Raw genomic sequence first — 12,825 nt, 5'->3', positions numbered from 1 at the left:
TTCCTGCTGAGCCAACCAACTACATCACCCTCATCCCCCTCCTGGCCACGATGTTCTTCATCATGGGTAGGTGCAGAGCGTGGGAACCTGGGACTCACAGCACAGGGCTGGGTGCCAGCCTGGAGGACGTTTCTCATCTGAGGCAGGGATTTGGGCTTGGAGTTGGAAGAAAGGCAGATGTCCCTGAAAGACCAAGAAAGATGGCATCTGAAGTCACTTTGAGGACTGACAGAGCATGAATGGGGAGGAATAATGATTGATGAGGGAGCAAGACAGGATTGCACAGGCCTCTTCTGCACTCTCCAGAGGGCTTCAAAGCCTCACCTTACCCCTCCTCCCCTGCAGGTTATGCCATGGGCTGGGGCCCCATCACTTGGTTGCTGATGTCGGAGATCCTCCCTCTGAAAGCCCGCGGGGTGGCCTCAGGCCTCTGTGTCGTTGTGAGCTGGCTGACAGCCTTCACCCTGACTCAGTCCTTCCTCCGGGTAGTGGTGGGTATCGCCCCTTTTGGGTGCCTGGCAGCCCCTCCTCAGCTCCTCTCTGCACCAGCTCACCTCTGCTTTCTGTCTTGCTTTCCAGGAAGCCTTTGGCCTCGAGGTGCCCTTCCTATTCTTCACCATCATCTGTGCTGGGAACATCTTATTCACAGGCTGCTGCGTTCCAGAAACCAAAGGCAGGTCCCTGGAGCAGATCGAGGCCTTCTTCAGGACTGGCCGGAGATCATTCATGAGGTAGGAGCCGCCACCTGCCAGCCGTGCCAGGCCGCCCTTCCACACGATCAAGGGCAACAAAGACAACGGTCATGCTGCTGGAGGTGGAGGCTGGAGCGCTCTGAGAAGGCAATGGGAGAGGAACAGGGGGCAACAACCATCTTGCGTTGGATGTAGAAGTTGCCAAGTGGAACTTTACCTTCTCCTCCCATCATTCAACACTACCTGCTGCTCTCTGGACAACACGTCAACCTAAGGTGTGGGACCAGGTAACCAGCGCCAGGCTGGAGATAAAGGTGCCCTGGAAAATAGGACATGTGGCTGCTGACAAGAGATCATACACAGCCTTTGCTCAGCAGCCACCAAAGCAGCCCGAAAGCCCTAGGGTTTGACTAGAACAGTGTTAACAGCTGTAGCCTTTTTGGCAAAAGTTCATCATGTAGTTGCAAGAATAAAACAGTTTTGCCTCCAACTGCAAGATGTTGTCTTGATTGCAGAGAAGGGAGCTGCAGGCTGGTGGGATGGAAGAGGCAGACCAGGACTCTGACCAGGGGAACACAGCAGCCTGCAGCTTCCCAGATGAGTCTCATGTACTTAAGGACTTTGAAAGAGGCAGAGGCAGGTAATTTGTACAAAATGCTGCCACATTTTATTGCTCTAAAAACACACATTACACTAGGAGCCTAACGAACAAGACCAAATACAGTTCACAAAGAAAATCCAGGACAAAACAAAGAGTGGGCACAGACAAACATTCAGCTGTAGTGCAAGTGATTTGCTGCAGGAAAGACACGGTAGGTACTGACAGTACTTTGTACTGGGATGGCTCCTTCCCACTCCAGGGTTTTACTCATCCACAAAGAGAAAGGTGGATCATCACAGTTGTGTGTGGAGCCTACACCTCCATCACTTTGAGATTTCAACTGCATAGTTAGTAGCAAATAGCTCTTACCACTTTCCTCTGTGTCCTGCAAGGTTAAGGACTTTTTTTAGAGCCTAACGCTAGGTAAAACACAGCTACAGGAGGTGGTTATGGCTGTAAGGAGCAAAAGGCCTTATTCCTCCCAAAAGGGCAGAAAAAGAAAGGCTGAGCTGGGAGACGATTTACCCAAGCATCTGTCCAACCTCCTGAAATACACTTGGCAGCCCAAGGGCTGGTGGAGATGCTTGTGTCCTCCCACTCCTGGAACATTCAGCCAGCTGTGACAAGGAGGTGTGGGGTAACAAAGCATATTTGAACCAAATCTCAAGATATTTAGATCCCCTGCAGCAGGTGGTAAGAGACATCACCTAAGAAAAGATGTGCTTTATCAGAGGATTAATTTAAAGCAGCCTAGGACAGAGGAAGAGAGATGGGCCAAAATCAAAACCACAGAGAAAATTCAGTATCAGACCTAACCTTTGCAGCTGAGTCCCATTTCCAGTCATCCCTGGCTGCAATATGACTGTTTCTAAGCATGGCCTGAATACAAGAGGTCTCAAGAGCCTCTGGTTTCCACTGACCTCCTGAAGATCAGGATCTCTGGCAGCCCTGTGCTACAGAGATTTTCTTTCCCACATGGCTATGGACCAGGTCTTGATATCTTCATCTCAGTGAAACCCTTCCCTGAAGACAGTGGATGGTTTTTTCCTGAGGAAAAAATGACAAAGATGAATGGAGCTTCCTGGGGCTCAGCCTAAGGAGGAAATGCCCAAATATGAAATGAGGTTGGACTCTTCAGGTCCTGTGAGAACCTCACTGGAGAAGACTTCCTGTCTTTCACATAGAAAGTCTGAGGGTTCTTGCTACAACATTTGGAGTCTGAGAAATCACAGTGGCTCTTTCCAGAGGTAGAATGGTCTTTTTATTCACTGCACACACAGAAAATCAATTGGTGTTACAACATCAGCTCCTGCCCAGAGCAGCGAGGTCTGGGAACACAGCAGAAATTGAGCTTCTGCTCTTCACACCCAATGGACAGCCCCAAGGGACAGCGGAGCTGATCTCCACAAGCGTTGTCATCTTCGTGACAGAATGGGACAGGGAAGAGTTGCACGCTGTGTAAATGCACATGGGTAAGAAGTGCACAGCTCACATGGTGAACGGTGTAAAAATCCATTGCTATGTGCACATGTGCTTCCAGTACCCAGGTGTATTCCCACACTTGCTGTCAACACCTCACCGCAGTCACTGCACCACCCGCTTTTGAGTGCTCACGTAACAAAACTTCTGTCCCCTCACCTCCCAAGAGGCCTTCTCAAGACCTGGCAACCAGAACCTCTTCCACAGAGATCCTGTGGATCAGACATCCAGCCTGGACACCACCAGTGGGGACTGACTTGAGCCTGTTTACAGCTCTAGAGCAAGGCTTTTAACTTCATTTATCCTTACACAACTCCAAGCACCCTGATGGTGCCTCTAAACACAATTAATAACCACCATGCACTGTGAAAGGGCACATCAACTACTGTGATGCTACTACTCTAAAGGTCCTTTCTATCTCCACAAAAAACAGCCTCTGGCCCACACGGAGGTGAGACCATCCCCTGTCACTAAACCCCTGAAAGCCATGGGTGCCCAGGAGCTCCCACTCCAGACGTGCATCTGTAGGAGTCGGCATTCTTGGGGCAGGGATCTGACACCTCTCCTGTTGCAGCATGCACACAGACACTGAACAGACCTTGGCTCTTGAGGCGCTGTGGCCAAGAACTCCAGCTCAGTTCTTACAGAATGGCCTCTGAGATCCATATTCAATAAAAGCATTGAGCTCAGAGCTGAGCTTTGCCTCCTGCTACCAGTGGCAGAGCTGGTGCAGATCGTTTGCCTGCCTTGACCCCAGTGCCAGGCCCAACTGCCACAAAACACAACATGACAGCACCACTGGTGTCCAAGGGACTCTTGCCCTTGGAGCCAAGGGAGCAGAGAGGACCTGTCCGTGCCAGCAAGCCCTCTGGGTGACCTGGAGCAGCACCTGCCTGCTGCTGGTCTACGGCATTAGGACAATCAGATGAAGCCAACGAGGGTCCTGCCAGTCCTGTGGTTCATCACTGTGGGTGCAGATGAGTCTGCAAGGATTATTCTACCACCTCTGCTTTACCTTTCACCTCCCATCACTAAAGCTACTGTTGAACTACTCACAGAGCAAAGCAGTCACTACCAAAGACATGCTCATAGCTACGTGCATCAGCCTGCAACATTCCTCTACTAAACACTACTAAACTCCCCCCAGCCCCTGGAAATCAAAGCAGGTGTCCTGTTTACAAGGACTTTGCGCTTGGATTATCCATAAAGGTACTGCACAGGGACACCACCAGCTCAAAGAGCGCCCACGCAGGAGCCTGGGGTCCCTGCACACATGCACGAGGCCAACGCGCCGTGGACTGCGTGCGGCAACAAGGATCAGCCCTGAGCTGGGGGCTCCGAAAGGCACAGCCTTTATTAAAACGAGCTGCATCTGGGCTGGTGGTGCCTATTCTGCACCTCAGACAAGCTGGTGTCAGAGCAAACACGGTTCAGAGCCCTGGGGGGAAGAGGCTTAGCACAAAGTGGCTGCCCAGCTGCAAGGGTCTGGGTGTGCAAATAAACCCGAGCCACGTTCCTGGCTGGTGTAAATCCTCACACCTCCCTGAACACCACGGAATAAATAACAATTAATGTTAGCTGGGAGCTTAGCGCTCCGATCTCCAGGGACCGCAATGCTCATGCTGCATCCGTACCCAGCTGCTCCTGCAGCAGCAGCTCCATCCCAGCTCTGTCAGGGATGCTCTGGTGTCATCCAACCAATGTGAATGCACACCATCCCTAGAGGAAGGACATGCTATATCAATGGTTTCCAACACGACTCTGCTCAAAATCCACAGAGCAGCTAACATACAGACTAAGAAATGCTCTAAAGGCTGGCATAGGATTTTACAGCATCCCAGTTACAGCAGCCAGGGCTCCCCCTGGGTTCAGAGAGTCCCCACATGAAATGAGGCAGTTCTCTGAAGGACAGGAGACAGAGCACTCCTTTTGCACATGGAAGTGAGTCCCACCAAAATACTTAAATAACTAGAAATAAATTATTCCCTCTTTTCCTACTCAAAAGAAAAAAGCAATCATGTGAAAATCAAATAAATTAAAACCCCCAGAAGAAAATGTGATGAGAAGAGGGTCACCTGGACTTAGCGAGCAGTTTTCTTCCGCGTGAGACAAAGCAAACAGAAAATACAATGCAAAAACCAGTGATGGAGCCTGGAACAAAGCAGCAGGACATCCCAGCTGTCCCCACTGAAATGCTGCAGACTCCTCTATGTTTGCAAAGGAAGGATCTGCCACCTTCACATACAAAACCAGCCCAGGACTGATGCAAAAAAAAGAACATAAGCCCAAAGAGAAAGGCTGTACCAGACAGAAGCCAAAAGCAGGTCCCTCACACAAGGAGGAATGGGTCCTGGGAGGAGACGCAGGGAGTGATGGAGAGCAGAGTCCCGGGTTCATGAGGGAAGGATGCTCTCACACAGTATCCCTTACACCGGCAAAAAAAGTAACCTGCTTTGCTCAAGCAATAGTACCCTTTTTCAGCTGAGGTAAAGCAAACCTCATTTCCCTTCTTCCCCAGTAAAAGTGTGAAGCTTAAGAAAAGTACCCTTATTAAGACAAAGTAATCAATTCTTGTAATTCAAGTAAATTGCAGTAACTGCCCGCAGCTGTATCCAGAGGAAGGGGGGCTGTGCTTTGTAGGTACCAGGATCCACCCCAGCTCCCTGGCAGCGAAGGTTATTGTCTTTATATGGGTTTTTTCCTGGATGTCCTTTCCCGTGCAGCGATGCCTCTGATGCCTGGCCTAACTGGGTCCTTATTAAAATACGCTCAATGGAAGAAGACCAAGCTTAAGCATCACCATGTATTGCTAAGCCCTAGATTAGTGTATTATGCCTCAAAAGGGCCATGCCAGAGAGCGTTACTAAAAAAATGTAACTTGCAATGGCAGGTTACCCCCAGGCATGAGGCCAGCAGCTCCCTGACTCCCATGGGACCACCGCAGTACGTCAGCTCTGTCCCTCCTCTCCCCATCCGCGTTGTTCTCAAATGAGCACTGCATCCTCGGCTCCTTATCAGGCATCACTTCAAAGAAATGCTGCCTGTCCAGGCTTGTAAAGCAGCACTCAAAGAGCCAGCACCTCTGCAGTGCAGAAAAACAAATAAAAAATAGAGGAGCTGGGAGATATTTGGTTGAGTAGGAGAGAGGGGCCAACACACTGAGGTCTGGCTGCTGGTGTGAGAAGAGGGCACAGCTCGCCCCAGCCCCTGAGATTTCCAGTCACTGCAGTGTCCAAGGAAAATCATGGTGTAGCAGAGAGGGGAGCAGGCAGAGGGAAGGGTAGAGTGGATTTCTGTATCTTCACCATCTCAGCGTCCAGGAGAGGTTACTGAGAGCTGGCATGTTTCAGAGAGCCTGACCCTCCAGGGACCCTGTGAGCTTCTCTTCATCCATTTGCTTCTGCTGCTGGTGGATCCGGGCATAGGAAATGGCATCACCCCTGTGGAGAGAAGGGAGAGCATGGGGATGCAAGCTATGGGTGAAATGAGACTTGTTGGCCCTCTCCAACTCCACCAAAGATGCCCACCACCCCCAGATCTGGGCTCATCCGTTCCCCCCCAAGGGAAAGCTCAGAGCTGCAGCAAACCCTAGGACCTTCCCTCCCAGGGCTTTGAGATGATGGCAAGGAGATGTCCTCTGGCAGCATTTACACCTGAAAGCATGGTTAGTACAAGAGGAAAGCACAGCCTTAGGGAGGCAGGTGAGGGCTAGAGGCCCACCTTCCCCTTCCCTCCTCTCCACAAGACCTCTCTTACTTTTTGCCAAGCGCTGACAGGCCATAAAGCACCCCGGTGGCAAAGGCAATGGCATTTCCAAAGAGCGTGGTCAAGGTCAGGCTGAGGATGACGGGGAACACGGCCATCCTGGAAGACAGAGGCACACATCAAAGCCAGGCTCTGCTCCCCACGAGATGCAGGGATGCTCATCCATCATGGCGTGCCCACAGCATCCCAACACAATTCCCGGGATGGCTTCACTCCAATAGCATCCTCACCCACAGTAGAAAGCAGCTTTCTGCCAGGACCGCAGCCTGTCCGCCCTCGCAGAGACGGCGTTCGCGAACTCGATGAACTGGCAGCAGAAGGGAGCTTCGCACAGGAACAGGACGAAGGCGTTGAGCCTCCAGACAGAGCAAACCAGAGTTAATCCTGTCCAGTACAACAGTCAGCAATGCCCTTACTCCCCTGGAGCTCAGACACTCCATGGCCAAGCGCAGACAGAAGTGAGACCCCACTCCCTCCCCGCTTCTTGATAATTCCCAAACCCTGGTGCCCCAGACTTATTTTGGATAAGGGCATCTCAGTGTTTACCTTAAAAGGTGTAAAGAAAGAATACAAATAGTATAAAGCCAGTGTCTTAACCTGCTCAATGGAGCAAGACCTGGCAATTCACAGAGCCTGCAGAGCCTGACGGACGTTTCACTCGCATCCACTGCCCAAGCAGGGCAGCTCTGCCCCTTCTAATTAACCAAACCTCCCTCCCAGCAGAAAAAGAGAAAAGAAACTCTGCTCACATCATCCAAACGCCGGCTGCGATGTTCAGGGGGTTGATGGTGACACAGTTCCAGAGACCAGCGAAGGCACAGGCTGGAAAGCAAAGAGGCTTTTGGTGACCATGAAGACCAAAGCAGTGCACCCATGGGACCTTGCAGTCACACCTTGATTTTGCTCCTCTGTATTTTGGGCTGTTTCGTGGAGCAGGGGCTGCCAAGAAGAGCCCTTGCCCTGGCCGGTACCCCCAGGCGCTGCAGAGCAGCACAGGAGGACGGGTGGAAAGGTGGAGGCCCAAAGAGGAGCCCAGGATGCAGGGGGGTATCCTTTTGCTCCGAATGTTTGGTGTCTCAGCGTGACACCTGCACAGCTATTTCACTCGCATAGCCAACACTGGTTTTTACATGATGTGGCACCCTGGTTTTTATTTGCTAAGGAATTATTGCTTTGTCCCGGGACGAACACAGAGGTCCCAGCAGCACAGGGAAAGTTCAGCAAAAACCCAACTTGCAGCACCAAGGCACACGGGCAAGCAATAAATAAAGCAGAGATGAAGCTGGCTCCTGCCACACGGTGCTGGTTCTGCACTAGAGATGGGCAGAAAAGCACCAAGTTTGGGTCTCCACTAATACAAATGGAAGTGGACGCTGGATAAAGCAGAGCCCAAAATAGACCCAGCACTCCCCATTCTGTAACGCAAGGAGAGGGATGAGGCAGCAGTGTCCAAGCCGAGGTGGCAGGCACCTCCCTCCTGCCTCATTAAACTTGCAGAGCGCTCCCGGCACCTGATACCACATCTTTCCTCAGCTGATGCCACTGGGCTATGGCTGCTCCCCTGCAACCTGAGCCTGGGTAGGGAGACATGGGCTGAGTCTGCAGTAAACAACACCCTGCTAAACTCCAGTTCAAACCATACAGCCCTTAAAGGCTGTTTTGGGCGTGATTAGCGGCAAAATGAAGAGCAGCAGAGAATGAGACCAGCCTGCGTTTGGGTATTTCAGATGTCGGCCCGTTTTGCTAAGGGGATCCCTAAGCAGAGCTGCTGTGAGCAGTCCTGACCTTCAAACACCTGGCACACATTTGCCAGGTTTCTTTTAAGCAGTCACTACTGAATCTTCAAAGTTGCCTTAAAAACAGTTATCCTTATTTACTGGTCTGGGAAACAGAACTGCAGAATGACAGGACTGGTCATCCCACCAGCAAGTAACCTCCTGGTTTTAGGAAACAGTCAAACCAGGTTATTCTTAAAAGCTTCCTAGGACGATGCCACAGGACTCACAACCTTTTGGAGAACAAGAGCAGCCAGCAGAGAGAAACGCCACAGGACACATTAATATCCACGCTTCAAGGGTGCTTCTCATCCTCCCGTGGCAAAGGGACCAGTGTCAGTGTCCCCACACTGCAGGGGAAACTGAGGCACCGGAGTGAGATGATCTGCTCACAGTCACGAGTACAAACAGCTGGAGAGCTGGAAAAGCAGCGGCAAGCAGAACTGCTGGGAGGAGCAGGCTGCTCAGAGACAGGGCACAACACTGAGGTTCCTAATTCTTCTCAGTGATGTTATTTTCCAAGCAGGTTTTTGGCCTTACTCTTTTTTAAATCTAGTCAGCCAGGGGTTGTTTTGTCCAGGGTTCTGGTTTAGTTTTGTCCTCAAAAACTCCAAAACAACTCTTGAGCACTAAGCGTCCCTGCAGGAGTCTCGGCTGAGCAACCACCCCCGTTGCCAACGGACTCGTGACCCAGCGAGCCCGAGCTGAGCAAGCCCCTGCGTCAGCACCAGCACCAACTGGCAGGACCGGAGGCAAAGGTTTGTAATCGCAGGAACACTGCACTTGGCTGCCAACAGCCACAGAGATAACAATTCGGTGACCTTCAGTCTCCTCTGCAGAGCAGCCTGGTGCATCCTTGTCCCACCGAGGCGGGGTCGGCTCCTGCCTCAGCAGCCAAAAAGGGACAGAGCTGCCAAGCCAGAGACTTCTTTTTGCAAAACAGAGGTTTAAAATGCAGATAATGCTCAATGGCATGTCAGCTATGGCAGACAGACAGCTCTGCCATTTGTTTAACTGCTGTCCCATTCCGAATCCCTGAGGAAGCACAAATAACTGGGAGCTAAAATGGAGGGGTGAGGGAGAACCCCACCCCCCACAAAGGCTCTATTCATTTCAGGCAGCTGGTCACTATCCTCAACACAAGCCTATTTTTGCTCCTAGAGCATTTTACAAAAGCCACAGCTTCTCCTCGTCGTTTTACAAACAGGAACACAAGGGAGAGAAGGGACTTGGCCAAGGTCACCAAGCCAGCCTGTGCCAGAGCCAGGAACAGATCCTGCATTTGTTTGTCCTGTTCTGGCCCCTGGACCTTCCTGTCTCAAGCAAGTCATGGGCTGCAGGTGTTTGCATGTGGTAGACATTATCTGCCAGTCTCACCTCCACTAACAAAGTTTCTTTTCCATTCTACAGAGGATTCTTCCTTCTGTAAGAAATAACCCAGCCCTGTAGCAGAACCACAATCCAGGTGCTAAAAATCCTTATAAATTATTCCTGTTCTTCCATTGCAAGCTCTGAAAACAGCAGCAAACTCCAGCCTCACTGTGTTATCAGTCACCCCCTTCTCCAAACTGACCACTGTCAACAAGGCAATGCTGAATCAGGAGCACTTTGAAGAGGGCCATCACAAGCACGGGCCATCAGAGGGTTGCCTTTTTCCACAGTCCCCTATTTCCCTGCATGTAAGAGGAGGCTGTGTTTCACACTTAAGAACTTCGTGAAGGGAGACTGTCAGGGCTGCAGAGCAAGCTGTCTGCCTCCCCAGATCATCAGTAACCCTGTTAAGAGCCTAGCTCTTCTTCCAAAAGCTTCTTCTCCCAGACTTGTCCAATATACGTAAAAAAACCTCACCCAAATACGTAGAACTCTCAGCTTTCCTTTAAAAACAAATCATGAGTTCTGAAAGCTGTGAACAAAAGGTTAGGAAAATGATCCAAGCATAATTCAGCTGCTTTGACACATGAAGACAGAGAAAAAATATGTCTTCAGAGGCTTGCACTGCTTTCAAGCCACTCATGAGCTCCTCCAGTGCAAGGTGGACAACGCCACCAATGCAACGCAAGAGCCATTCTCTGCAGCTCTTCACCCTCCATCTGCATCCCCACAGCTCTGCATGGACCAAAACCAAGTAAAAAGCCCTGGCCCATGGGAAAGACACCACTACACAAACCCTGAGCTGGGACCTGCGCTGAAGACGCCTCCCAGCTGGGCTCTTGGCCGTCTGCCGGGCCCAGAAGCGCTGGGGCCTCAGGCAGACTGTGGCGAGGCCTGTACATTTTGCCCCATAAGAGCAGTCCTACCAAATCTTTTCACACTTCCAGAATTTCACCACCTAAGACAAAAAACAGCGAGAGCAGTGTATGTGTTAGCAGTCTGGCCAAAAAGGACTGTAATGAACCAGCCCAGCGACACCAGGGCCTACAAGGTTGGCTGCAAAAAAGCCATGAAGTGCTGAGGCAAGAGGCAGACATGGGAACAGGGCAGGGAGAGAGGGGAGTCAGACGAAATGCTACAACCGAGGGAATAAATCAGGGCTGACTGCACTGGCTGAGAAACGCCAGTTTTACTAGAAGTCGTGGACCTGAAGCAGAAGAAATTCTCCATCCTGTGCTCTGCAGGAGATCAGACTAAGCGGTCATAACAGTCCCTCCTGCTTTTAAGAGCTATTAATCTCCCCACAGAATGTAGCAAAACAGCACTACAGGACAAGCTGATTTCTGGTGAAGTTGCCAAGACGCTTTCCCTGGGAAAATTTTTTTCAGCAGCAGGTAATTCAGAGCACAGCCAACTCACTCTGCTGCACGCCGGCTCCCTTCTCCGTGTCCAGGACTAAACTCCTTAAAAACATACAACACAAACCAAGGCCATTATTTGCCTTCAAAACAACACAGCCAGGCCCTCTGCGATCAACAACAGGAATAACGGGAAGCACGCTCCAACATTCAGAATGGGGAAATAAAATAAGTTGCAGGAACATAGGAACACCTGACAGTCAAACAGGATGAACCAAATCCCATGGCCCTTTGTCAAGCCCTAAACCTGACCCGGCTGAGCATCCTGAGCCCAGTGCTTGCGGTAAAATCATCACCTGGTTTATCTGCTCACAGTCCCCCACAGGACCAGGGGCTCAGCTGCTGCTCCCACCTCCAGCAAGTGCTGTATTAAGGAGAAACTCAAGGATTTGCAGATCCCCCCGTGATGTCCCATCTCCCAGGTGCTAAAAAACAGCAAGTTCAGTAAGTGCAAAGCACATCCCTTGTGTCCAAGCTAAAACCACCCCACTTCAGGCATACCCACAGCTCTTCCTTGTGCCTGAAACACAGCAAACCAACATCAGGAGCAGATTCAAACCTGTAACCTCAAATGGCTGACCCGTAGCACACCCCCCTACCCAAATGTGACCCTAACAGGACAGGAGACCCCCGACACGCGCGCTATCGCATGCACAAGCGGAGCAGAGGGGGACCTTTTGGCTGGGAGCGAGGGGGATACTTACACATACCCCCGATGACCCCGGCAATCCGGCAGAGCCACCTGTACCACCAGGTCATGCCATCATCAGCGGAGGAAGCTGCTGGGTCAGGGGCTGCTGCTTGGAACTGCTCGTCCTGAGCGCTCATGGCACCCCAGCTCCCGGGGGGTCAGGGGGCAGCACCCCAATCCCCGCCTGAGCCCCAGCAGCACAGGATGCACCCCCCACCAGGTGACACCCCCCCCGTGCCCCTCTTCAGCCACCCCAGGACACAGCCCCTAAACCCAGCCCTGCCGCCGCTAGGCCTCTCCCCGCACCCCCATGCAGGGCCTGGCCCCCGGCAGGCCCCCCAGGGCTGACAATGGAGGATCTCTGCCCGCAGCGGCGATGCCAGCGGCCGTGGGAGCTGCCTCCACGTCTGCCTGCGTATTGCATTGTGGGTCCCCTCCTCCAGCAGGCCGGGCTTTGATGTCATTCGCATTAAAAAGCGGCTGGGCAGAGCCCGTCTGTACGTATTCATAAGCAGCTGTGCAGGCATGGACTCCACGCCTGAGTCTGGGGTGCACAGGGGCTCCAGGTCCAGTTTCCTTTGGCTAACACCTAGATGCTGTTAGCCAGGTGGCCAGCGTGTGCTCAGAGGAAAGGGAAACATGATTTTTTTTGCATGAAAATGCATTTAATAGTGTTTACAAAACTCTACCCTCAAGGTAAGAGGGCAACACACCCCGTAATCAGAAGGGAATCAGGTTTTCTCCTTAAAAAACAGGAGTAGGACTTTGCTAGTCAGAGTTATCCCAGTTGGCAACTTGTTGGTATCCAAACAAATGGTACAGGGAAACAGACTTAATTCTCTTTATGATTTACATAAAGACAACAGCTGCATTTTTAGCAAATGAACACAGAGCATACAGTCAGTAACCAGAGCCTCTCTGTACAGACCAGGGACTCTGCATAGCTGATCTGGAACAAGAAAGAGCAGCGAGTCTCAGGATCCAGAGCAGAGTGGGAAGACAGATCCCATCTGCTAAAAGGTTACAAAAAAGG

The 12,825-nt window shown here is 51.5% G+C and overlaps 2 protein-coding genes across 2 annotated transcripts in view; one reads left to right on the top strand and one right to left on the bottom strand.

Moving 5' to 3' along the window:
- Nucleotides 1-735, top strand: part of SLC2A6 (solute carrier family 2 (facilitated glucose transporter), member 6) — a 4,243-nt gene extending 3,508 nt beyond the window's left edge. Inside the window, exons 8-10 of the mRNA XM_010190125.1 lie at nt 1-66; nt 346-491; nt 580-735. The exon at nt 1-66 is cut by the window's left edge and continues 123 nt beyond it. Of these exons, the coding sequence (XP_010188427.1) occupies nt 1-66; nt 346-491; nt 580-735 (368 nt within the window). The remainder of the gene's footprint in view (nt 67-345; nt 492-579) is intronic.
- A 5,263-nt stretch (nt 736-5,998) lies between these two features.
- CACFD1 (calcium channel flower domain containing 1) lies at nt 5,999-11,929 on the bottom strand. The gene is made up of 5 exons (XM_010190113.1): nt 11,806-11,929; nt 7,287-7,359; nt 6,768-6,893; nt 6,529-6,636; nt 5,999-6,212 (listed from the first exon to the last, which is right to left on the bottom strand). Exons 1-5 carry the CDS (start codon nt 11,927-11,929, stop codon nt 6,119-6,121), a joined length of 525 nt encoding a protein of 174 aa, XP_010188415.1. The 3' UTR covers nt 5,999-6,118.
- Between the last annotated feature and the right edge of the window lie 896 nt (nt 11,930-12,825).

This window comes from Mesitornis unicolor, unplaced genomic scaffold (assembly GCF_000695765.1).
Source record: "Mesitornis unicolor isolate BGI_N332 unplaced genomic scaffold, ASM69576v1 scaffold16790, whole genome shotgun sequence".
Classification (NCBI taxonomy): domain Eukaryota; kingdom Metazoa; phylum Chordata; class Aves; order Mesitornithiformes; family Mesitornithidae; genus Mesitornis; species Mesitornis unicolor.
This window is presented reverse-complemented; position numbering and strand designations above follow the sequence as displayed.

Excerpts from the sequence above, each read along its gene's own strand:
- CACFD1 (XM_010190113.1), bottom strand. The coding sequence starts at position 11,929 with ATGAGCGCTCAGGACGAGCAGTTCCAAGCAGCAGCCCCTGACCCAGCA. Across the intron at positions 6,637-6,767 it reads AAAGCTGCTTTCTACTGTGG|GATGGCCGTGTTCCCCGTCA; the intron begins GTGAGGATGCTA and ends TCTGTCTTCCAG. Across the intron at positions 6,213-6,528 it reads CTGTCAGCGCTTGGCAAAAA|GGGTGATGCCATTTCCTATG; the intron begins GTAAGAGAGGTC and ends TTCTCTCCACAG.